The 23740-nt window shown below is 45.1% G+C and overlaps 1 protein-coding gene across 2 annotated transcripts in view; it reads right to left on the minus strand.

Moving 5' to 3' along the window:
* The window catches only part of LOC144681563 (copine-9-like), a 410414-nt gene that overhangs the window by 350331 nt on the left and 36343 nt on the right, over nt 1–23740 (minus strand). For both annotated transcript variants that reach the window (XM_078543246.1, XM_078543247.1), the window contains exons 2-3: nt 13755–13795; nt 7031–7077 (exon numbers count right to left, since the gene is read on the minus strand). In XM_078543246.1, coding sequence (XP_078399372.1) covers nt 7031–7077; nt 13755–13795 — 88 coding nt within the window. The remainder of the gene's footprint in view (nt 1–7030; nt 7078–13754; nt 13796–23740) is intronic.

Below are 23740 nucleotides of genomic sequence, written 5' to 3' on the forward strand. Positions count from 1 at the left end.
GGTATTACTTTAAGAGAGATATTAATGCCTCTATTAAACTGGCAGCAAGAGGAGTTTAGTATGAGTGCATTATCATACAGTAACACCACTGACAGTAATTTTGACTCTACAAATCCTATTCTTTTACAGAATGTCTTACTAAGTTATCCAGACTGAGTTGGTGTGTGAGGTAAAGTACCTTTAAATCCCATATTGTAGAACATGCTGTAAAGGGATGCTTCTTTGTACTAACATTGTGATCACTGTGACACACCTCTCACTGCTTTACCTTGAGGGATGTGCCATGCATTACTGGCACAATAATGGGTGTACAGTAATCATTGTGTTACCGTGAAGGGTGCACAGTAACCATTCTGTTACAGTGAAGGGCATACGATAATCACTATTACAGTGAAAGGTGTACAGTGATCATTCTGTTACAATGATTGGTATACAGTAATCACTGTGTCACATTGAAGGGTGCAAAGTAATCGTGTTACAATGATGGATGTAATTATTGTTACAATGAGTATGCAGTAATCACTGTGTCACAGTGATGGGTGAAAATTGTGTTACAATGATGGGTGTACAGTAATCATTGTGTTACAATGATGGGTGTACAGTAATCATTGTGTTACAATGATGGGTGTATAGTAATCATGTTACAATGATGGGTGTAATTATTGTTACAAAGAGTATACAGTAATCGCTGTGTCACAGTGAAGGGTGCACAGTAATCATTGTGTTACAATGGTGGGTCTACAGTCATCATTGTGTTACAATAATGGGTGTACAGTAATTATTGTGTTGCAATGATGGGTGTAATTATTGTTACAACGAATATACAGTAATCACTGTGGCACAGTGAAGGGTGCACAGTAATCATTGTGTTACAATGGTGGGTCTACAGTCATCATTGTGTTACAATGATAGATGTAATTATTGTTACAATGAGTATACAGTATCACTGCGTCACAGTGAAGGGTGTACAGTAATCATTGTGTTACAATTAACCATATCGCTAATCACTGTTTAGAGAGTGGGGTTATACCATCTATCACTAAGGGAAACTTTAACCCCCATAAAATTGGTAGGTTTGAATCAGATGGCATGTAAAAATGTTTAAAAATCTAAACTCTGGGCCCAACCTGCATCCAACCTCTCTCACTCCCAGTTTTTGTGGAGGTGGGATTAGAGACAATTAACCAAACTGCTCCCAGGAAGCAGGACGATCATTTCAATATTATAATGACGCTGTGTGCCTCATATTTAAGCACTGTTTTAAATTTACACTGTGTCTCCTGCCAAGGCAAAATGGTGGTCTGTGCATGCACACTGGTCCTCATATGCGGAGAAATCTACTAACATCATTCTGCTGCGCCCAGACAGCCAGTAGCAGTCTACTCATGCACAGGGCTGCACAGCATAGCGACGTCAGGAGAATCGCACATGCGCGAATTTCAAAATTCGGCGGTTCCATTTGAGTGTGTCACAGGGCTTCATTGGGAGTGTTGGACAGTATTATGGGTGCCCCTATCCGCTCCTCCTCACCCCCATCCCCTCCCTCCTCTCTCTGGGCAAACCTCAGGGTTTCCCTCAGGGAATCCCCTGTCAATGCTTGTTTATGTAATGGGTATTGTGATCGAGCACATGCCACCATATGCTTCCTCCAGGTTTTATGGATGGCAGAGAGGGTACAGTTTTCACACTTTATCTACTTTATTTACTATCACTCCTTGTTCTACAGGCAACTCTGCAATTATTCCTTGTAAAAAGCACTTTTTTCTAGCTAGCTAGCTATTTGAATTCTGGTTACAAGTCGCTGTGATTCACTCCAGCATGAGAGAGCGCAGTGTCTTGCCTTAAATCTGTGTCTTTCTTTATGTACGCTATAATTTAAGAAACTCACGGTGGATTAGTACAAGTTAATACAGTTTCACATTTCTTTCCGAATGCCCGTTAAAGGGACATCGCCGCCCAGCTCTGATGATTTCAGCATTGCCATCATTGGTCCTGGGTGCCGCTCAATACCAGCATTCCAAATGACATCACGGAGCAACATGCTCAAACTGTGCATGCTTGGTGCATGCGCGGTGTTGGTAGGAAACACAGCCTTAAATTCAATCCAGACTGCAGTGTGTCCTGGGCTGGGGAAGCCCACACCTCAAGAGTGGTGAGGGCTTTTGGATTCAGGAGGTAGGTGCATTTCCACTTATCTGGTGGATCAGTTTATCTGTGACATCCACCCACACCCCCACATTTCCAATCTCCAGGTCCCGACGAGAGCATGAAGCAGCACCGAAGTAATCATCGACCTGGAAAAATTTATTAATTTTGCTTCCAATCTCCACCCCTCCATCATTTTCACATGGTCCATCTCTGACACTTCTCTTCCCTTCCTTGACCTCTCTGTCTCAATTTCTGATGATAGACTGTCCACCAATATCCATTACAAGCCTACCGACTCCCACAGCTACCTCGACTACAGCTCCTCACACCCGGCTTCCTGTAAGGACTCCATCCCATTCTCTCAGTTCCTTCGCCTCCATCGCATCTGTTCTGATGACGCTACCTTCAAAAACAGCTCCTCTGACATGTCCTCCTTCTTCCTTAACCGAGGTTTTCCACCCAAGGTCGTTGACAGGGCCCTCAACCGTGTCCGGCCCATATCCCGCGCATCCTCCCTCACGCCTTCTCCTCCTTCCCAGAAACATGATAGGGTCCCCCTTGTCCTCACTTATCACCCCACCAGCCTCCGCATTCAAAGGATCATCCTCCGCCATTTCCGCCAACTCTAGCATGATGCCACCACCAAACACATCTTCCCTTCACCCCCCCGACGGCATTCCGTAGGGATCGTTCCCTCCGGGACACCCTGGTCCACTCCTCCATCACCCCCTACTCCTCAACCCCCACCTATGGCATCTCCCCATGCCCACGCAGAAGATGCAACACTTGCCCCTTCACTTCCTCTCTCCTCACCGTCCAAGGGCCCAAACACTCCTTTCAAGTGAAGCAGCATTTCACTTGCATTTCCCCTAACTTAGTCTACTGCATTCGTTGCTCCCAATGCGGTCTCCTCTACATTGGAGAGACCAAACGCAAACTGGGCGACCGCTTTGCAGAACACCTGCGGTCTGTCCGCAAGAAAGACCCAAACCTCCCTGTCGCTTGCCATTTTAACACTCCACCCTGTTCTCTTGCCCACATGTCTGTCCTTGGCTTGCTGCATTGTTCCAGTGAAGCCCAACGCAAACTGGAGGAACAGCACCTCATCTTCCGACTAGGCACTTTACAGCCTTCCGGGCTGAATATTGAATTCAACAACTTTAGATCTTAAACTCCCCCTCCCCCCATCCCCACCCCGTTTCTCCCCCCTCCCTTTTTTTTCAATAATTTATATAGATTCTTCTTTTCCCACCTATTTCCATTATTTTTAAATCTAAAACTAAAACCTTGTTAGTCTTTTCCACCCCACCCCCACTAGAGCTGTACCTTGAGTGTCCTGTCTTCCATTCTTAATTAGCACTTTTCTTAGACAAATATCACCACCTTCAACATCTCTTTGATCCTTTTGTCTGTGACATCTTTTGATTATCTGCTCCTATCACTGCTTGCTTATCTCCACAATCACCACACCCTCAACTTCTCTCTCCCCCCGCCCCCCCCACCTTAAACCAGCTTATATTTCACCTCTCTCCTAACTATGCTTCAGTTCTGCCGAAGGGTCGTGAAGACTCGAAACGTTAACTGATTTCTTCTCCACCGATGCTGCCAGACCTGCTGAATTATTACTTTTTACTGGGATGTTCTTTTGATGGTTCTTAAACTCTTAATTGGATTTCTGATAATCAGGCACACACAGAGAACCCACAGGCACCTCAACTAATTAGCTACCTACCAACAAATTAGTCTCAACTTTCAATCCTTTCTTTAATTATCACAAGTACCTTCCCACACCCACAGATCAGCATTAACCACAGTGTGGAGAGGACACAAAGAGTCTGCAAAGGGATATAGAGCGGTTAAATGAGTGGGCAAAAATTTGTCAGATTGAGTATAATGTGGGGAAATGTGAGGTTGTCCACTTCGGCAAGAAAAATAGAAAATAAGAATATCATTTAAATATGGAGAGGCTGCAGAATGCTGCAGTAGAGAGAGATCTGGGTGTCCTTGTACATGAATCACAAAAGGTTAGCATGCAGATACAGCAAATAATTAGGAAGACAAATGGAATGTTGGCATCTATTGCAAAAGCAATGAGGTATAAAAGTAGAGAAATCTCACTACAACTGTACAGGGCATTGCTGAGACCACACCGAGAGTACAGTGTACAGTTCGGGGTATCCTTACTTAAGGAGGTATACACTTGCATTGGAAGCAATTCAGAGAAGGTTCACTAGGACAAAGGGATTGTCTTATGAGGAAAGATTGAGCCTACACCCATTTTATTTCCTACCTGTTTTTGTATACTGTCAGCAAATTTGGCGACAATACACTCGGTCTCTTCATAAGAGGTGACCTTTTCGAAACATATAAGATTCTGAAGGGGCTTGACAGGATAGATGCTGGAAGGATGTTGTCACTCATGGGGAATCTAGAACTAGGGGGCACAGTTTAAAAACAAGGGGTCTCCCATTTCAGACAGAGATGAGGAGGGATTTCTTCTTTTAGAGGGTTGTTAATCTTTTCCACAAAGAACAGTGAAGGTTGGGTCACTGAATATATTCAAGGCTGAGTCAGGTAGATTTTTGATCTGCAAGGGAGTCAAGGGTCATGAGGGACAGGCAGCAAAGTGAAGTTAAGGCCACAATCAGATCAGCCATTATCTTATTGAATGGCAGGGCAGGCTCAATGGGCTGAATGGCCTACTCCTGCTCCAATTTCTTATGGGGCAGAATTTTGCCCTTGGATGGCGTGCGGGCCCCACCGGCTTGGCGACGGGCGGGCAGCCGACCCCTGCCACTGAAACAGGGCCTGCCGCCATTTTAAGTGGGCGGGCCTTAATTGGCCCGCCCAGCGGCATCCGGCGGGAAGCGCTATGTACTTCCTGTGCTGGGGGGAGGGATTCCCCAGCTTTCAAAGTGCGCTCTTTCGCGCATGCACGCACTGCTCCCTGAGGCAAAGTCCTGTCTCAGGGAGAATAGTGACAACGGAAAAAACTTTAAAAATAGAAACATTAAAAAATTATTAACATGTCCCCCTCATGTGACAATGCCACACGAGATGGGACATGTTAATAAAGAACACATAAACTTTATTATTTTTGTACAAAACGGACATGAAACTTCATCCCGCCAGTGGGTGAAGTTTCATGAATAATCAGAAGCCCGCTGGGGCTCCTGGCCTGCCCGCCTGCCTTAAGGTTGGCCGGGCAGGTCTTTAAGTACTTTAACTAGTCTGTCAATGGCCTCAATTAGCCATTGACAGGTCAGCGGGCAGACAGCTGATTTCGCTGTCCGCCCACCTTCCTAAAAATTTAAATGGCCCGGGATGACATCGGGGATTCCTCCTGACGTCAGCCCGCGTCATTTTCCCCTCGGTGACCGGGCCCCACCCCCAAATCGCCGAGGGGAAAATCCTGGCCATGATCTTACAATCAGCTACAGATCAGCCAGATCTAACTGGATGGCAGAACAGGCTCTGCTCTGAAGAAGGGTCATACGGACTCGAAACGTCAACTCTGTTTCTCTCTCCACAGATGCTGTCAGACCTGCTGAGTTTTTCCAGCATTTTCTGTTTTTTGTGGCAGAATAGGCTTGATGGTCTTAATGGTCTACTCCTTGGCCTGTGTATGTGACTAGTAATGCTATAGTGATTCTATTGAGAACCTATCACCATTGCAGTCTACCTTTACAGCTGACAACTCCCTTAAATGATATATGAATTTAGCAGAAATCAGTCCCTAACCTGCCCAATTTCTCAGCAAAAAATAGTTGAATAGTTGAAAATCCAGGTAGGATTTTCGGTACCCAATCCTCCTGCAATTGCGGCAGTTGCCAAATTGGCTGCCAGCAACTTCCAAATACCCAGGGCACCTGCCCAAGACAGGCACTAGGTCCCTTGAATATGCTAATCAAGCACCCAAACACCTGTTTTAAGACCCCAATGCCAATTTCAGCCAATAATATGCATTTTTCATTCAGTTTTCTGGGATCTATAGCCACCTAACCAGTGATTCATAAGGAAAGAAAGCGCTGGAGGCCTCCAAAGAACAGGTAAGATTTTATTGCTTTTTTATAAAGCTTATGCATCATCCCTGCTCCTCCTGGAACTACAGCAATTCTGTGGGCCACTGTCGGTTCCCTTAAATTCCACCTCCCATTCACTTTCCCCCAAAACCTGTGGGCCAACTTAGCATCTGAGTTGGCCGATTTCAAGAAGCTCCTGACCACTGAGCTGCAACAGGATGCCCAAGTGGGGTGGGCAATGGGCAGGTCAACAAATGAGACACAACACCCAATTTCCAGTAAGCTTTGGGCCTTGACTTTCAGGCACTCATTGCACCATTTCCAAGTGACATTCATTTCCTGGCCAAAGCTTTAAGTTATGTAATAGTAGAAAATGAATCCTCTTTTATATATGTGTGTTTTCTTCGCTCGCTATCATACCTGTTCACTACATCAATGTAGCAGGTGATTGGACCTAACTGTTTGGAGCAACATCGAGTGATTCATCCAACTGAATCTTCATTCCTCCTACTTGGTGAAGTGATCACCCTCACCCACTCATCCTGTATTCCTGAATTGGAAACTCTACATGCAGGAAACTATGGGTATAAGAGTAGAAAGATTGGGTGCAAACAGCATTATTCCATTTCAATTTTTCTGCCATCTGTAATGGATAATCACTACTACATTGCACTGGAGTACTACTGTTCTATACCAATGACCACCTCAGTTTTTTTTTTGCCAGTAATGTTCTCAGGAGTGGAATGTTCTGAGGCCCTGCAGTACCAGGAGGTGTGAAGATTCAGGAAATTATTTTTTGCCTTCAGGTAAATCAATATAATCTAATAGACAAGATAAAATATAAAAAGACTATTACTCACCTCCCGCCATTCTTTGCTTCCAATTCCTTGAATAAAAAGCACAACAACTGCAAAAAAAAGAAAGAAAAAAGTTTACGATAATTGTGGAGCGAGGGGTTAAATGTCAGCAAATGATTTTACAATTTTGGAAGCTTTTAGACAACAGCAGGAGAGGGGCATGTGTCGTGTATAAGGGAAGTGGATACTCAATATTTTGGCTTTGTTATCTCAACAGGACTAATTTGGTGCATCTAACCAGCACAAAACACAGCATCTCCCTGGATTTAATGGTTGTATAAGTGTCCAGGGATGGGTATTTTCTGAGGAAGGAATAGTTTGCTGGATGTTTGAATCCACTGTTCACTGAGTTAAGTGACTATGTCAGTCCACCACAGTTGCTGAAACCCTGCCAACTGAAGGAGCATGGGGCTCTCAAAGTTTTCTTAGTTGAAGTGAAGCATATAAAATCCTCAAAAGAGACAAGTCGAAAGGAAGAAAATATTGCTGATGTGATGCAGTCTTCTTCCCAAAGAGAATCAGAGGCCAACTTGACAGGTTAGGAGGTGTCCTCTTTAAGCATTAATTTCTCAAATGCTCTCAACAGTCTCCCCTCCTCCATCCCTCACAAGTTTCGGTTATTAAGAACCCCTGGGTATCTTAAAGCCCCTCCCGCCCAAAGTCCCATACACCCATCACTGCCATCCTTTTTCCAAGTTCCACTGGTTCACAACACCCAACACATTAATCTCAAGGCCCTCGGTATTGTTTTTATAATTCTCCAGTTTCCTTCTGAGCGATCCTCTCCAAATCCATGCACCAGCCTGTACCCTCTGCGGCCCTGACTCCAGAGTACTCATTGTGCTTGTTCTCATGTACTTACTGTAATGTTATATGCTGATATTTCTCCTTACTAAGGACATTAAACAGAATTATTAAGAAAACAAATTCCGAGATCAATAGTTGATGAAGTAGAATGATGTAGATCAGAGTCCCCTTTCACCATATTGCTGAATACCAAATGCTGTGGAGTAGATGTGGCCAAACTCAGGTGAGGTGCTTTTCCATAGAGATTGGCGAGAGAAAGTTGATGGGTTAATAGGGAAGATGGTGGTGTAGTGGTAATATCACTGGACTAATAATCCAGAGGTCCAGGCTAATGCTCTGTGGACATGGATTCAAATCCCACCACAGCAGCTGGTGAAACTTGAATTCAATTAATAAATCTGGAATTATAAAGCTAGTCTCAGTAATGGTGACAATGAAACTATCATCGATTGTTGTAGAAACCCATTTGGTTCACTAATAGCCTTTAGGGAAGGAGATCTGCCATCCTTACCTGGTCTGGCCTATGTGTGACTCCAGACCCACAGCGATGTAGTTGACTCTTAACTGTCCTCTGAAGTGGTCTAGCAAGCCACTCAGTTCAAGGGCAATTAGGGATGTGCAACAAATGCTGGCCTTGCCAGCAACACCCATGAAAGAATAATTTTTTAAAATGGATTCAGTTGGTGTACATAAGAACATAAGAACTAGGAGCAGTAGGCAATTCAGCCCCTCGAGCCTGCCCCGCCATTCAATACGATCATGGCTGATCTCACTTCGGCCTCAACTCCAATTTCCCGCCCTTTCCCCATAACCTTTCAACCCGTCACTAATTAAAAATCTGTCTATCTCCTCCTTAAATTTATTCAGTGTCCCGGCATCCATTGCACTCTGAAGCCAGAAGCAGAAATATAGTGCACATTGCACATGTTTGGAAAAAGATGCAGAGCAAGTCCGAATTTTCCAAGGCAGAGCCATCGGCCAAGCACGAAATCAAAAATTCTTCCCACAGTGTACGAGAGGAACACAACTTTGACTGAAGCCTTTCCTTTAAGAAACTCTTGACATGGGATCCGCTCCCTACTTTTTTGGGTTTTGCTTCTTGTAGGAGGAAAGAAGGTCAGTGGTATGACTGTAAATTGTGCTCTGTTTGAAGACGTTAATCGCTTCAGAATGGATGACACTTGCAGAGCACTTTGTGACACACTAGTGTGTTTAGCTCTTATAACAATTGCGGAGACTCAATCATTATTTTCAACTCGCTGTGTTTTGGATGGCTACCAACGCCTACTGGTTTTTATTTTTGGAAGGACAAGAGTAAAAACGGAATGTGCCATCATGCCAGTTTTATCTGTACTGATGATTCAAATCCTTCATTGTTAATTTAATTGGAAAAAAACAAATCTCCCCATTTTTTTTGCATTGATATGAACAAGGTAAATTTATGAAAAGGGAATGTACAAATCTGCAACATACCAAGTTTCAAAGCACAGCTGAGTGTTCCTGTCACTGCATGAGCCAGTGCGATGCTCCATCACAGCCACAGGTACCCTTGCTGAAAATGCCAGAAGCACCACATCTAGCTCTCTGCTCATTCAGACTTTGTATAAATTAATGTCCATGGTCACTGCCACGTCGATGTGCCAGGGCCTGCAGATGTAATTGAATTGCTACCATATTGGAAGGTGTGGTATATCAGGCTTGTTTTTTTAAAAATTCATTTATGGGAGATGGGCATCGCCAGGAAGGCCAGCATTTATTGCCCATTCTTAATTGTCCTTGAGAAGGTAGTGGTGAGCTGCCTTCTTGAATTACTGCAGTCCCATGTGGTAAAGTATTCCCACAATGCTATTGGGAAGGGAGTTCCAGGATTTTGATCCAGCAATGATGAAGTGCTGACAATATATTTCCAAGTCAGGACGGTATGTGAATTGGAGGGGAACTTGGGGTTGGTGGTATTCCCTTGCACCTGCTGTTCTTGTACTTCCAGGTGGTAAATGTCGCGGGTTTGAAAGGTACTGTCAAAGGAAGCTTGGTGAATTGCTGTAGTGCATCTTGTAGATGGTACACATTGCAGCCGCAGTGTGCCAGTGGTGGAGGGAATTAAGGCTTAAGGTACTGGACGGGGTGTTAATTGGTGGCTGCTTTGTCCTGGATGGCGTCAAGTTTCTTAAGAGGAGAGTTTTCTCCCCGTCGTGCGGGCTGGGTGGGAGCAGGCGCAGGCGGGTACGCAGCCAATAGCAGCCCGCCATTTTACATGGGTGTGCCAATTAAGGCCTGCCCAGTGTGACGTGCACTCAGAAGCGTTCAGCGTTACCTGTGCAAGCGGGGGGAGGAGGGAGAGTTGGGGCCTGCGCTAAGAGCGCAGAAATCTCCCTAAGGCACGGAGCTGCCTCAGGGAGATTAATTCCATATTTAAACTTTGAAATAAAGAGAGAAAAAAGTTATTTACACATGTCCCCTCATGTGACAGTGTCACATGAACTGGGACATGCTTATGTATTTCAATAAAAAATTTTCATTTAATTTATAAAGTCTTCATGAAACCTCATCCTGCCCATGGATGAGGTTTCATGATAAATGCGAAGGCCGCCTGGGCTCTTCGCCTGCCCGCCAACCTTAAGGTTGGATGGGCAGCCCTGTTAATTGTTTCAATTGGTTGTTAAATGGCTTTAATAGGCCTTTGACAGCTCAGCGGGCGCGCAACCGACTCAGGTGTGCGCCCACCGAACTGAAGCTCAGAATGATGCGCGGTGACGTCAAGACGCACGGCCAACATCACCGCGCATCATTTTACGCGTCGGCTAGCGGGGCGCACCCCCACACGCCAACCAGGCGATTCAGGCCTAAGTGTTGTTGGAGCTGAAATCGTCCTGGCAAGTGATGAGTATTCCATCACACTAGTATTTCACTGTCCTTTCATGCAGTGCCACTGAAAGCACCTCATACTGTGATTGGGGCACTGGCTCAGCTTCCTTTGAGAGGAGAAGCCTCTGGCAGAACTAACTTTCTGCCAAAGTAAGATCCAGCCACCTGTATTTGCAGATGCAGCCATGAAAGGCCTGGTGGATGAGCACAAAGCATCTTTTGTGCATTCTGACCTGCCTGGTGTCACACCATAGGCCCTTTTCTTCTACCAAACACCTCAGTAGGGGGATTCCAATTAAGAAACTCATCATCATGATGCAGGGGAGGGGTGGGAAGGGGAAGGATCAAGTCAAAAGCAAAACAAAATGCGAACAGAAAAAATGAACAAAGACAGTCAAAATCTAGCTGAAGTATTAACAATTGAAGTGACTTATCTGGGTATTACAACCACTGCCACATCCTTATTCTCAGCTGTGGCTCAGTCTGTGACACTCTAGTCTCTGAGTCTGAAGGTTTTGCATTTAAATCCCACGTCAAGACTAGGGCAAAAGTTATACGCTGACACTCCAGTGCAGTAGAGAGAGAGTGCTGCACTGTTGGAGATGCTGCCTTTCGAATGAGTTGCTGAACTGAGGTCCTCTCCTCCCTCTCAACTGTGCAATATTCAAAATAACTGGAGTTGGGAAGAGCAACACACATCCGAATAAGAAAAAGAATCCACACAAGAAAAATATTTGGTAAAGATTCAACAATCATAAGTCTTTGACCTTTAGATTCTCAGGCAAAACAACAATTAGATAATGATTGAATTGGAAACGCTCGCTGTCAATCATTTATCTTGCGGATTCACTTTAACCATCGACTCCCTGTTTTGAAGCATTAGCAGACAGCTTTCTTTTCCATTCTCTGCACTCAATTCTTCTTTTAATGAGATGTTAAACCCTGATGTCTATAAATCTTCTGGCTCCTTCAACACAGACAACCTCTTTAATTATTAGCAGCAACACCACACTCAAATTCTGTATCCTACATATCAGCAAGTATTCTTCTCATTAGAACAATGGGACTTGCTTCGTTTCAAAGTACCACATTTAGCTGCAGAAGTGTTCGGATAGTGTGATAATCGAAAGAATGGCAGTTTTACCCAGCATTTCACAGTTTGTTCACAGAAGGTGGGTGAGACTGTATTTAGTGCCCATCCCTAGTTGCGCTAAGATGGCAGGCTTTATCCTGAAACCATTGCTGGATTTGTCATGTGCTGCCACAGTGGAGAATTCCAGGACTTTGATCCAACAGCAACAATGAATCAGATTCAAGAAAGGATGATGTGTGACCGAGCGTGAAACTTGCAGGTGATGGTGTTCCCATGACATTGCCGTTCTTGTCCTTCCTCATGCCGAAGCCTAATTGCCCTATTAATGATGGTGATAGTTGTTAATTACTGCCAATAAACTTCCCTGATGCTGAAAATTAACTATTCCAAGTGTGGAGTCGTATTCCTTGCAGAGTAGGGGCAGGGGCCCATTAAGGATGGATACAACCCCCCTACCGCCTGCCGGTAACCAGAGCAGGGAAACCTGCCAGGCTGGCTGCATGGCATGGGCCTCTCCCGCTGCCGGTTAAATCCCAATGCCAGTGAGATGAGGCCTTTAAGTGGGAATTGATTGCCCACTTGAGGAACTCAACTGGACCACTGGCTGCCCGAGGTCACCCCCGCCGCTGATAAAATTGCGGTGGAGGCAGGAGTGGGCAAGCAGGTGGTGGTCTGGCTGCCTCCTGGGATTTACATGCCACCCCCGCATTCATATTCACCAGCAGGGTAACGTAAAGTCCAGTTCAACACGTGTGGTTCATTCCCAGCTCTGTGCTGTTTTCTATGTTACCTTAACTGATTTTCAACCAAACCCCCCCCCGCCATGCACATGTAATAGGTAATTCATAAAGTATAATTTAGAACAATTGAAAGTTCGATCCAAGTCATTTGCAGCTTCTGTTTCTGAAATAATGGCCCGGTATTTCCTCAGGTGCGGGATTGGAGTGAAGCAGCCAAGGAGTTACGGACAGGAAAGGCGAAATGCAGGTTTCCCCAGTCACTCTGCTCTATAACTGCAAACCGAGTTTTAATTTATTTTCCAGGTTTCTCAACCTGATTAAGAGGCTGGTAGCCTGTTGGGCAGGAAAAGCTGCAGCCTTGTAGGTTTCGTGGTGGTAGAGCAGGGAGAGATCCTAAGGGATGAGGCTAGTGACCGCAGTTGCGAGTTGGTGATTACATTGGAGGGCGTGTGGTGGTTATTGTGGAGCTTGCTCAATGATTGCGGAGAGGGGTCAGCGATCACAGTAATGAAGTGGGGGGGGTGTCAATAATCATGTTCTGTGATGGGGAGGGTTGGTGATCATGATGGGGCTTGTTGGTGGTCACATGGGGGTCAGTGAATGCAGAGAGTCAGTGATCGCTGGGTGGATCAGTGATCATTGGAGGGGGTCAGCGATTATAGAGGTGTGTGATTCTGAGAAGGGCCAGTGATCACAGGGTTGGGATTCAGTGATCATGTGGGAGGTCAGGGAGAGATCAGAATTTGGAGATCGTGCAGAGGGGATTTTGCATGGTTAGCTTGTTGGGCATGGAGGAAACGCTCTTGCTCCTCCTAGCCCACAAGCAGTGCCACAAAGGCACTCACTTTTTGGGTCAAGTTCTTCTCACCCACTGTGGCTGGCTAGGATTTCCAAGGCTTAGGGCAACCCGGGTGACATTAGCTACAAGTAGACATCTTATTAAACTGGAGACACACAGTCTCCGTAAAATGTTTCAATGACCGACCCACTCCCTGGGAGCGGATTGGTCAACTGCCTCCCAGTCCCACCTCTGGTAAAACCAGACATGGGCAGGCTCAAGGGAGGTGGGGGTGATTTTGGGTTTCAAATTTTTTTAATTCTATCTTCCCACGGAAGCCAAGAACCTCCTGCCCCTGTTTTGAGGGTTAAAATTGCACCAAGTGCCTGGAAAGCTGGTGTACATAATTTTGGGACTCAGCAACAATTTGTGGTATTATCTTACCGGGATCTGACTTTGAGAAGGTATCCACATCAAGAAGGTGCCTATCAAAATAGAAAGGAATAATTAATACATTATCAGTTCCACTGTTTAAATAATGGGCATCCAAATATATTCTTGAGTTATTGGAACAGTACAAGAAATAGCTAAAGAAAGCAGGGATTAAGGATAGGTATCTGGCTCATAAAACCCAACTTCAATCATGTGCAATCTGTCCTACTGAAGATTCTATCCCACACATTTAATCTCCCAAGTACTCCCTGAACAATGATAAATGATCAAATAAAACACCTGAAAAGTGATTGTTCTCTTATCCCCGCTTGCGTTCCTGGTAAGGAGATCCACCTTAAGTATCAGCAGCTCTTTCAATCATGATCCTTTGAATTGTAGGCATCCCGGCCACATTTCTCTGATACCGTAGAGGGGACGCTATAGAAAGGAGCAAACAGCCTTCATCCAGGGTCTTATAGGGATTTTTAAGCTTTTTTGTGAATCTAAAAAACCATAGCGTGGAAATCTTGTGCCGTCCACAGGATGGTGTTTGGGGGGGGGGCATTTAATCGGGTGGCAGCGTGGCAGGTGGAAAGGCACGTGGGTGGCCTTCCCATCCCGCCAGCAACCGATGCCCTTAAGTGGGCAATTAATGCCCAGTTAAGGGCCTCATCCAGCCACCACTATTATTAACCAGAGGGTGGAGGAGAACGACAAGCAAACCCTGGCATGTTTGCTTGAGGGCTTCTGGGCTGGTCCCTCATTCAAAGACCTTCAGTGCCTAATTGAAGGACCCAGCATCAGGAACCGGTGGCGGGGGGTGCTGCTGAGGGCCACCCATGTGCCTTTGCCACCCCCTTCAAGCCATCACTTACCTGTGCCAGGGCCCCTCCTCGACCTGAGGCCTCGGATGGTTGAAGTACCAGCAGCAGCCACCGCCTCCTCGGTGGCGCTGCTGAATGAAGGAGACCTGCCAGCCTCTTATTGGCCAGCAGCTCTCAGCGGGCAGGACTTCCACCGCTGGGATCCTCGATCCTGTTAAATGCCTGAGTGGCACAAGATGCCTTCCAGAAAAGAGGCAATGAGGGGCTCCCAGCAGCTTTTCAGCCAGCGGCCAAGAGCCCTGTTTGCCTCCGCAAGGTTTCACCCATAAACTCAGTTAAGCATCTGCCACTCCATTTACTTTACAGAGTTGCCTCCCAATGGAAAAAGCACCATCAGCAGCAACTCTGTAAAATATACAAATTGCCAGCAGTGCTGTCGGTGGTACTTCTGACCGAATGATGTTGCTGCATTTACATTATTGGCTCTGGCTGTAGTTGTACTGACCTTTCAGCCCAGATCAGCAATCAGCATTAGTCTGATCAGCCAACAGTAAAGGCAGCCTGGTAGCCCAGAACTCTGGCATTTCAATCAAAAAGACTATAGAATGATAGAGCACAGTATCCCAAATATGCTGAGTCCTTGGTCTCAAAGTGGAAATGGGGGGATGTCAAGTAAAAATGAATGATTTTCCAAAGAGGGAGGATGGAAAACCATGAGATACCAGTCCTGCATACCACAAAGGAGCAGTTACAGAGTAGCGTAGGCTAAGGTCCGAGGGGCAGATTTGTTGTTGGGTTCACAAGACATTAGAATCAGCAGTAGATATGTTTAAGGCCTTAAAAAAAAAATGGAATATTGGGTTTTATGAAAAAAGATGTAGAATATAAAATTCAAGACGCAGTGGTGAATCTATAGAAAACATTAGTAAAACCAGAGTTGGTTTGCTAAATTCAGTTTTGGGCACTTCACTATAGGAAGGATGTTCAAGGGCAATTAGAAATGGGCAATAAATGTCAGTCTTGCTAGTGGTGCCCACATCTCATGAACAAATAACTTTTTTTAAATGTTGAGGCAATAGAGAACGTACAGCAGAAATTCACTGGAACACTACCTGATATAAGGAAACTACTGTTTTCACTGGAAAAGAGATTGCAGAGTGATCTGATAGAGGTGCTTAAGATTATGAAACTTTGGGACATGGAGTATTGAAATAGACTGTTTCCAGTGATTGGAGTGTCTCAAATATGGGAATATAGATACGAGATTAAATGTTGAAGATTTAGACATTTTTATACAGGATGCAATAGTGAACTTAGTGATTGAAGCAGATACCATGTCAACATTGTATGGTTAGATAGATGGTTGAAGGAGAGGGTTTACATATGGAAACAGGATGGACAAATGGGATTGAGACTACTGGTTGTGTGGAGGATAAACATCAAGTTGCCTGTTCTATATTGAAATATATGCATAATTCTATGGGAATGATATCGGGAGGCAGAATGGCTTTTCAAGGCTTCTATCTACAGTCAGGCCAATACGAATACTAACTTTCCTTAGAATGAATCAATGTGATAGGTTTTCATTCTTCACAGCTCATGAAATCCCAGCCCAGAAGCAACGGAAAGCCAGAAAGCCCAGTTCAGTGCACTATGACAGTGAACAAGCCCAGATCAGCTGGTGCTGTCTTTACAGGTATTCTCGTATCTCAGAACGCAACCTGATGGACGCAATGCTTACATTATTTCCTGGCTGGAATGGTGCCAGCAGGTAGGTTTGGAGGCCGGGGGGGGGGGGTGTGGTTAAGATGGTCATGCATTGCATCACATCCCCACCATCAGAACTTATGCCTGAACAAGCATAAGAGGGGTACTTGCCACAAGCAGGTGGGGACCTATTTTATATTGAAGAGCTGATGGTGCACTTGGCAATGCACTAATATTTTTACTCACAGGTTCGAGGTGTCAGCACGGGATTAACACTGAGTCCCCAGCCATGGCTGAGGTCCCATGTTGTGGACTGAAGAGGCCAAGGTGAGTTAAAAGCTTTCAATTTTACGTGGAATCCTTTTAGGTCAGGAAGAGTAAATGTTCTGCCTGCCCAGAACCACAATCTTCACCCAAACCCCTTTTCCAGGACTAACCAAGCAGGGACAATTTCCTTGAGTCCCTGGCATCCTCAGGCTCGCTACTCAATCTTTGGGTGGACAAGAGGACGTAAAATGACCAGGCCCATGCTGAGATCCCCATGGGGATGTTTCTCTCTCGCCCTGCATCCCGCCCATCCCAAATATGCCCCAAATTAAAAGACAATAAGACCATAAGACATAGGAACAGAAATTAGGCCATTCGGCCCATCGAGTCTGCTCCGCCATTCAATCATGGCTGATAAGTTTCTCAACCCCATTCTCCCGTCTACTCCCCGTAACCTTTGATCCCCTTACCAATCAAGAACCTATCTATCTCGGTCTTAAATATACTCAATGACCTGGCCTCCACAGCCTTCTGTGGCAATGAATTCCATAGAGTCACCACTCTCTGGCTAAAGAAGTTTCTCCTCATCTCTGTTCTAAAAGGTCTTCCCTTTACTCTGAGGCTGTGCCCTCGGGTCCTAGTCTCTCCTACTAATGGAAACATCTTCCCCACGTCCACTCTATCCAGGCCTTTCAGTATTCTGTAAGTTTCAATCAGATCCCCCCTCATCCTTCTAAACTCCATCGAGTATAGACCCAGAGTCCTCAAACGTTCCTCATATGTTAAGCCTTTCATTCCTGGGATCGTTCTCGTGAACCTCCTCTGGACCCTCTCCAGGGCCAGCACATCCTTCCTGAGATACGGGGCCCAAAATTGCTCACAATATTCTAAATGTGGTCTGACCAGAGCCTTATAAAGCCTCAGCAGCACATCCCTGCTTTTATATTCTAGTCCTCTCGAAATAAATGCCAACATTGCATTTGCCTTCCTAACTACCGACTCAACCTGCAAGTTAACCTTAAGAGAATCCTGGACTAGGACTCCCAAGTCCCTTTCCAATCCAGATTTCTGAATTCTCTCCCCATTTAGAAAATAGTCTACGCCTCTATTCTTCCTACCAAAGTGCATGACCTCACAATTGCCCACGTTGTATTCCATCTGCCACTTCTTTGCCCATTCTCCTAACCTGTCCAAATCCTTCTGCAGCCTCCCCGCCTCCTCAATACTACCTGTTCCTCCACCTATCTTTGTATCATCTGCAAACTTATCCAGGATGCCCTCAGTTCCCTCATCTAGATCATTAATGTATAAAGTGAAAAGTTGTGGTCCCAACATTGACCCCTGCGGAACTCCACTAGTCACCGGCCGCCATCCTGAGAATGACCCCCTTATCCCCATTCTCTGCCTCCTGCTAGGCAGCCAATCTTCTATCCATGCTAGTACCTTGCCTCTAACACCATGGGTTCTTATCTTACTGAGCAGCCTCCTGTGCGGCACTTTGTCAAAGGCCTTCTGGAAGTCCAAGTAGATAACATCCATTGGCTCTCCTTTGTCTAACCTACTCGTTACCTCCTCAAAGAATTCTAACAGATTTGTCAGGCATGACCTCCCCTTGATGAAACCATGCTGACTTTGCCCTATTTTACCATGCACTTCCAAGTATTCTGAAATCTCATCCTTAATAATGGACTCTAAAATCTTACCAACGACCGAGGTCAGGCTAATCGGCCTGTAATTTCCTGTCTTTTTCCTCACTCCCTTCTTAAACAGGGGGGTTACATTAGCGATTTTCCAGTCCTCTGGGACCATCCCTGACTCGAGTGATTCCTGAAAGATCACCACTAACGCCTCCACTGTCTCTTCAGCTATCTTCTTCAGAACCCTGGGGTGTAACCCATATGGTCCAGGTGATTTATCCACCTTCAGACCTTTCAGTTTTCCTAGCACCTTCTCCTTGGTAATGGCCACCATACTCACCTCTGCCCCCCGACTCTCTTGAACTTTGGGGATGTTACTCGTGTCTTCCACCATGAAGACTGACGCAAAGTACCTATTCAGTTCCTCCGCCATTTCTTTGTTCCCCACTACTACTTCTCCAGCGTCATTTTCCAGTGGCCCAATGTCCACTTTTGCCTCTCTCTTACCCTTTATATATCTAAAAAAACTTTTGCAATCTTCTTTTATATTACTGGCTAGTTTACCCTCATATTACCCTCCTTATTTCTTTTTTAGTTGTCCTCTGTTGGTCTTTGTAGGCTTCCCAATCCCCTGGTTTCCCACTGCTCTTCGCCGCATTGTATGTTTTCTCTTTAGCTTTTATGCTGTCCCTGACTTCCCTTGTCAGCCATGGTTGCCGCGTCCTCCGTTCAGTATGCTTCTTCTTCCTAGGGATGAATTTTTGCTGTGTCTCCCAAATTACTCCCAGAAACTCCTGCCATTGCTGTTCCACTGTCTTTTCTACTAGGCTCATCTCCCAGTCAATTTTGGCCAGCTCCTCCCTCATGCCGCTGTAGTTGCCTTTATTCAACTGTAATACCGTTACATCTGATTCCAGCTTTTTCCTCTCAAATTGCAGGGTAAATTCTAACATATTATGGTCACTTTCTCCTAAGGGTTCCTTCACCTTAAGCTCCCTTATCAAATCTGCCTCATTACACATCACTATATCTAGAATTGCCTGTTCCCTAGTGGGCTCCACCACAAGCTGCTCCAAAAAGCCATCTCGTAGACATTCCACAAATTCCTTTTCTTGGGATTCACCACCAACCTGATTTTCCCAGTCTACCTGCATATTGAAATCCCCCATGATCACTGTAACCTTGTCTTTCTCACACGCCTTTTCTATCTCCTGGTGTATCCTGTGCCCCACATCCTGACTACTATTTGGAGGCTTGTACATAACTCCCATTATGGTTTTTTTACCTTTGCGATTCCTCAACTCTACCCATACAGATTCTACATCATCTGACCCTACGTCGTTTCTTGCTATCGATTTAATTTCATTTCTTACTAGCAAAGCAACCCCACCCCCTCTGCCAACCTGCCTATCTTTTCGATAGGATGTATATCCTTGGATATTTAGCTCCCAGTCCTGATCCCCTTGCAGCCATGTCTCCGTGATGCCCACCACATCATACCTGCCAATTTCAATCTGCGCCACAAGCTCACTTACCTTATTTCGTATACTGCGTGCAAAACAGGCCTGAATATCTGAGGGAGAAGAACTGAACTGTGTTAGGACTTATTATATGGTGAAATTTGCCTGCCACTCTCTTTTACTATCTCCAATTTGCACCCTTCATTACTCTAACATACTATTCACTATTACCCTCTCTAATGCATTCCATCTCCCATGTGTGCTCACTGGATATCCTCTGTAATCTTTATTTTGAAAATTAGGACACAGTAAGATAAATGGGACTCAGGATAGGGAATGAATGTCATACCTGCCTCTTTATTTTTACCTCAGTACATCAATCAAGTGATACTAATATCTGGTAGAAGCCGGCCACAAATCAATTTTGTGACTTTTAATTCCCTGGCAGAAATTACTGTTCTTTCTCAAGTCCCTCTGTATTCATTATTTAAAATTCCTGCTTAAAATTCTAACTTGCTTCACTTTCCCCAGGTAACTAGGTTTTAATGACCTCTGGACGCTACATTCAGAAATAATAGCAATCATGACCAGAATAATGTGGCAATTGCACTGATATTTTATACATTTTTACTTTAATAAGCTTGAGTTTTGCTCTTAGTCAAGTTGCCATTGCATTTTTATTGTAAATATTTTATCTCAAAAGTTCTTTGAATATTTTCTCCATCTTACACAGTAGGGACCCCAGCATTGTGACTGGCAAGACTGTTGTATTATCAGGCCCTCTTGGACTTTGTGTTTCCTGCGGGAGAGCAGAATGAGATGTCTCGCAGCCTTTGGAAAGTGGCGGCAGGGGGAACATCTCTTTATGATGAGGTAACAGGTCCATTACCCAGAATAACATGCCTTGGCTACTTGCAAAGTCATTTTAACCAAGATAATAAACAGGCAAAGACAGACAAGCAAGGGTTTTCCTTGAAGCTGAAGAGCAGTCAAGAACACACATCTGCCCTTTCCCAACTCAACTCACTAGAATTACCCTCCTTTCTTTGCATACTTGTTGTTTAAAGACATGGGCAACACTTGTTCTACCAGCCATTTGGGAGGCTAATTTTCAGAGAAAGATGTAAGAATAAGTCTTGACTAATGCTGATTGCTCTTGCACCTGTCTTAAAGGAAGCGGAACATTTTGCCTACACACAAATTTCAAGCTCTCCAACCTGTTGGTTGATATTCCACAATGGAAGTATTTGGAAATTAAGAACTGTATTTTTTTAGTGCACCCGGGTAGTACTTCACAGGAAAATTACATTTTTATGAAATTTGGGAGGTATATCACAGAGGTTGGGAAATAGTTTTTTGATAGTGAACAAGTTAAAAATTATTGGAATGGCAACAAAGAGGCAAAAATCTTTTGCATTCCATCAGATATTCCATTCTACTTTAGCCCCAAATATAAGGAATTTTTGGAGATATTCTTGCACACTGAATGATTCTACTGTTGACATCTCCAAGCATATGCTCTTCTACGTCATGACCCGGAAGTGGGGGTGTTCCATTGATATAAGAGTCGTGTAATGAAGCCCCCATTCATCCTAGCCTGAATCCATTAAGCCACCTCAAATAATAGGAATGGTGGAATTGACTGATTGGGCTGAGTTTCTGCAAGAGCACTTCAGTGGTACCCGGCCCAATCCCTTGTTGTAGGAGAGCACCCTCCAGAGGCAGTGCCTGAGATTCACCTACATCCACCAGGGCTGAAAATAAAGAAGTGAAAAAGTCTTTGACTGAGAACAGAACCATCCTGCCTCTTCAGAAGCAAAACTGATCCTGAACATTTGGGGCCATTCAAGAGGCCTCAGTTGAACTCACACCAACTCTAGAGTTCACTGAGGTCTTATAAAGGCTACTAGGTAGATTTTCCAGGGTCTCCTGTGGACTCTGCCTTTGGGATGGTGGGATGTATGACATGCCGCTCACAGAGTGACTGCCAGGTTTTTGGGATGAAAGGATTGTGTTATGAGGAAAGGTTGAGCAGGTTGGGCCTCTACTCATTGGAATTTAGAAGAATGAGAGGTGATCTTATTGAAGTATATAGGCCGGGATTTTACGGCCCGGTAACGGCAAGCCATTCTAAAATCCATTGACTTCGGCAGGACTGTAAAATCCTGCTGGTGTAAAATTCCACCCATAGATTCTGAGGAGGTTTGACAGAGTAAATGCTGAGACGATATTTCCTCACGTGGAGGAATCCAGAGCCAGGGGTACAGTTTAAGAATAAGGGGTGTCCTATTTAAGACATAGATGAAGAGGATTTTCTTCTCTGAGGGTCATTAGTCTTTGGAATTTCTTCCATAGAGAGCATGGAGGCTGGATCATTAAATATACTCAAGGCTGAGTTGGACAGACTTTTGATCTACAAGGGAGTCGAGGGGGAACAGGCAGGAGAGTGGAGTAAAGGTCACAATCAGATCAGCCATGATCTAATTGAATGACACAGCAGGCTCACTGGACTGAATGGCCTACTCCTGCTCCTATTTCTTATGACCTAAAATGGCTACCTGTAAAAAAACAGGGAGAAATCCTGAGAGAACCAAGTGCTGCCCCAAATTCCAGCTACAGGCTGTCCATCCACTCTCTGCCCTTGATCGGGGCAGCATTTTGATCCCGTTGTATATACAAAGAAAGACGTACGCTCATGTACCACCTTCCATGTCAGCAGACCAAAAGCGCCAATGAAGTGTAGTCATGTGGTAATGTGGGAAACAGGGCAACCGCTTACACACAGAAAACTCCCCCTAAGAGCAATGGAATAAATGACTAGATCATCTGTTTTATTTGTTGGTTGAGGGATAGATGTTGGCCAGTACATCAGGAGTTCTCCTCTGATATTCTTCAGATAGTACAGTGCACTCTTTTACATCCACCTAAGAAGAAAAAACAATGGGGCCGTGGCTTAACAACTCGGGTGAGAGGCAGCATCTCCCTCAGTACAACTCTCCATTATTACAGCACTGAAGTATCAGCCTAGATCATGTGTGCCCAAGGGCAGAATTTTCGCCCCCATATGAGGAAGCGTACAAGTGGCACCAGCCCAGGGCCATTTTCCTGGAGGCAGGATAGGGGGCAGAAGGGCTACCCATCCACAAAAGTGGTGGGTAGCCAATTCAGGTAAGTTAATGACCAATTAAGGCCAAGCAACGGAGGCCAACTGGAATTTTTCAGTCAGTCTGCAGGCAGGTCAGATGACTGGAGGTGGGCTTCTTGGTAGCAGGCAGGGAGGCGGGTGCTCCAAGCAGGCTTTGAGGGCCTCCCTGCCCACCCGGTTACCATTGCCCTGTGGTGGGGTTCCTTCTCCATGATGGTGGCCTGGCAGCTGTGGCCATTTTTAAATTTAAAAGTCTTAAAAGTTACTGTGAGGCACCCTCTCTCTCACTTAGCTGCAATGGCAGGCTGAAGCTTCTTCCATGCTGGAGGGCTTCCTATAGGCCCTTCAGCTTTCAGAGCCTACCCACAATCCTTAATTGGACAATAAACCCGCCTTCTGGCCACTAATTGGACAATTCAGGGAAAATCACTGCCGGGTGACTGTTCTCCACACATTGCAGATTCAGGGCTCACCGTTTAACTCTGACTTTGGGGTCCTAACCTAAAACCCAAAATGTTGTCCCAAGTTTCTCAGGTGAGGCTTGAAGCCACAACATACTGACTCAGAAGCAAGAATTCTACCGATGATCCAAGGCTCACAGCTTGAGATATAAAGCATGAGAATGCATGGGATCAGAAAAACCCATTTGGTTCATTTTTCCAATGAGATATGTGTAATTTCCATACTGCCCAGTTTATTAAATTTCTTGAGGGAGGCAAATAACTACAGGTGAAACCTGAGATGCCTCCATTAGAGTCGATTAGTCAATGAAGACATCCTACAGAATCTGCCTTCTGATGCCTCTTGCAGCAGGTGTGAGGATATACCTGGTTTGCATCATAGACAAGTGGGACTTCCTTGGAATAGAAACCGTTCCTATTAAATTTGTCAGCAGCTCCTGGGTCAGCGAATTCAGTACCACGTGTGTGCTCTTGTAGCAACCTGCACCCTAGGGAAT

The sequence above is a fragment of the Cetorhinus maximus genome, chromosome 6, assembly GCF_964194155.1.
Source record: "Cetorhinus maximus chromosome 6, sCetMax3.hap1.1, whole genome shotgun sequence".
Classification (NCBI taxonomy): domain Eukaryota; kingdom Metazoa; phylum Chordata; class Chondrichthyes; order Lamniformes; family Cetorhinidae; genus Cetorhinus; species Cetorhinus maximus.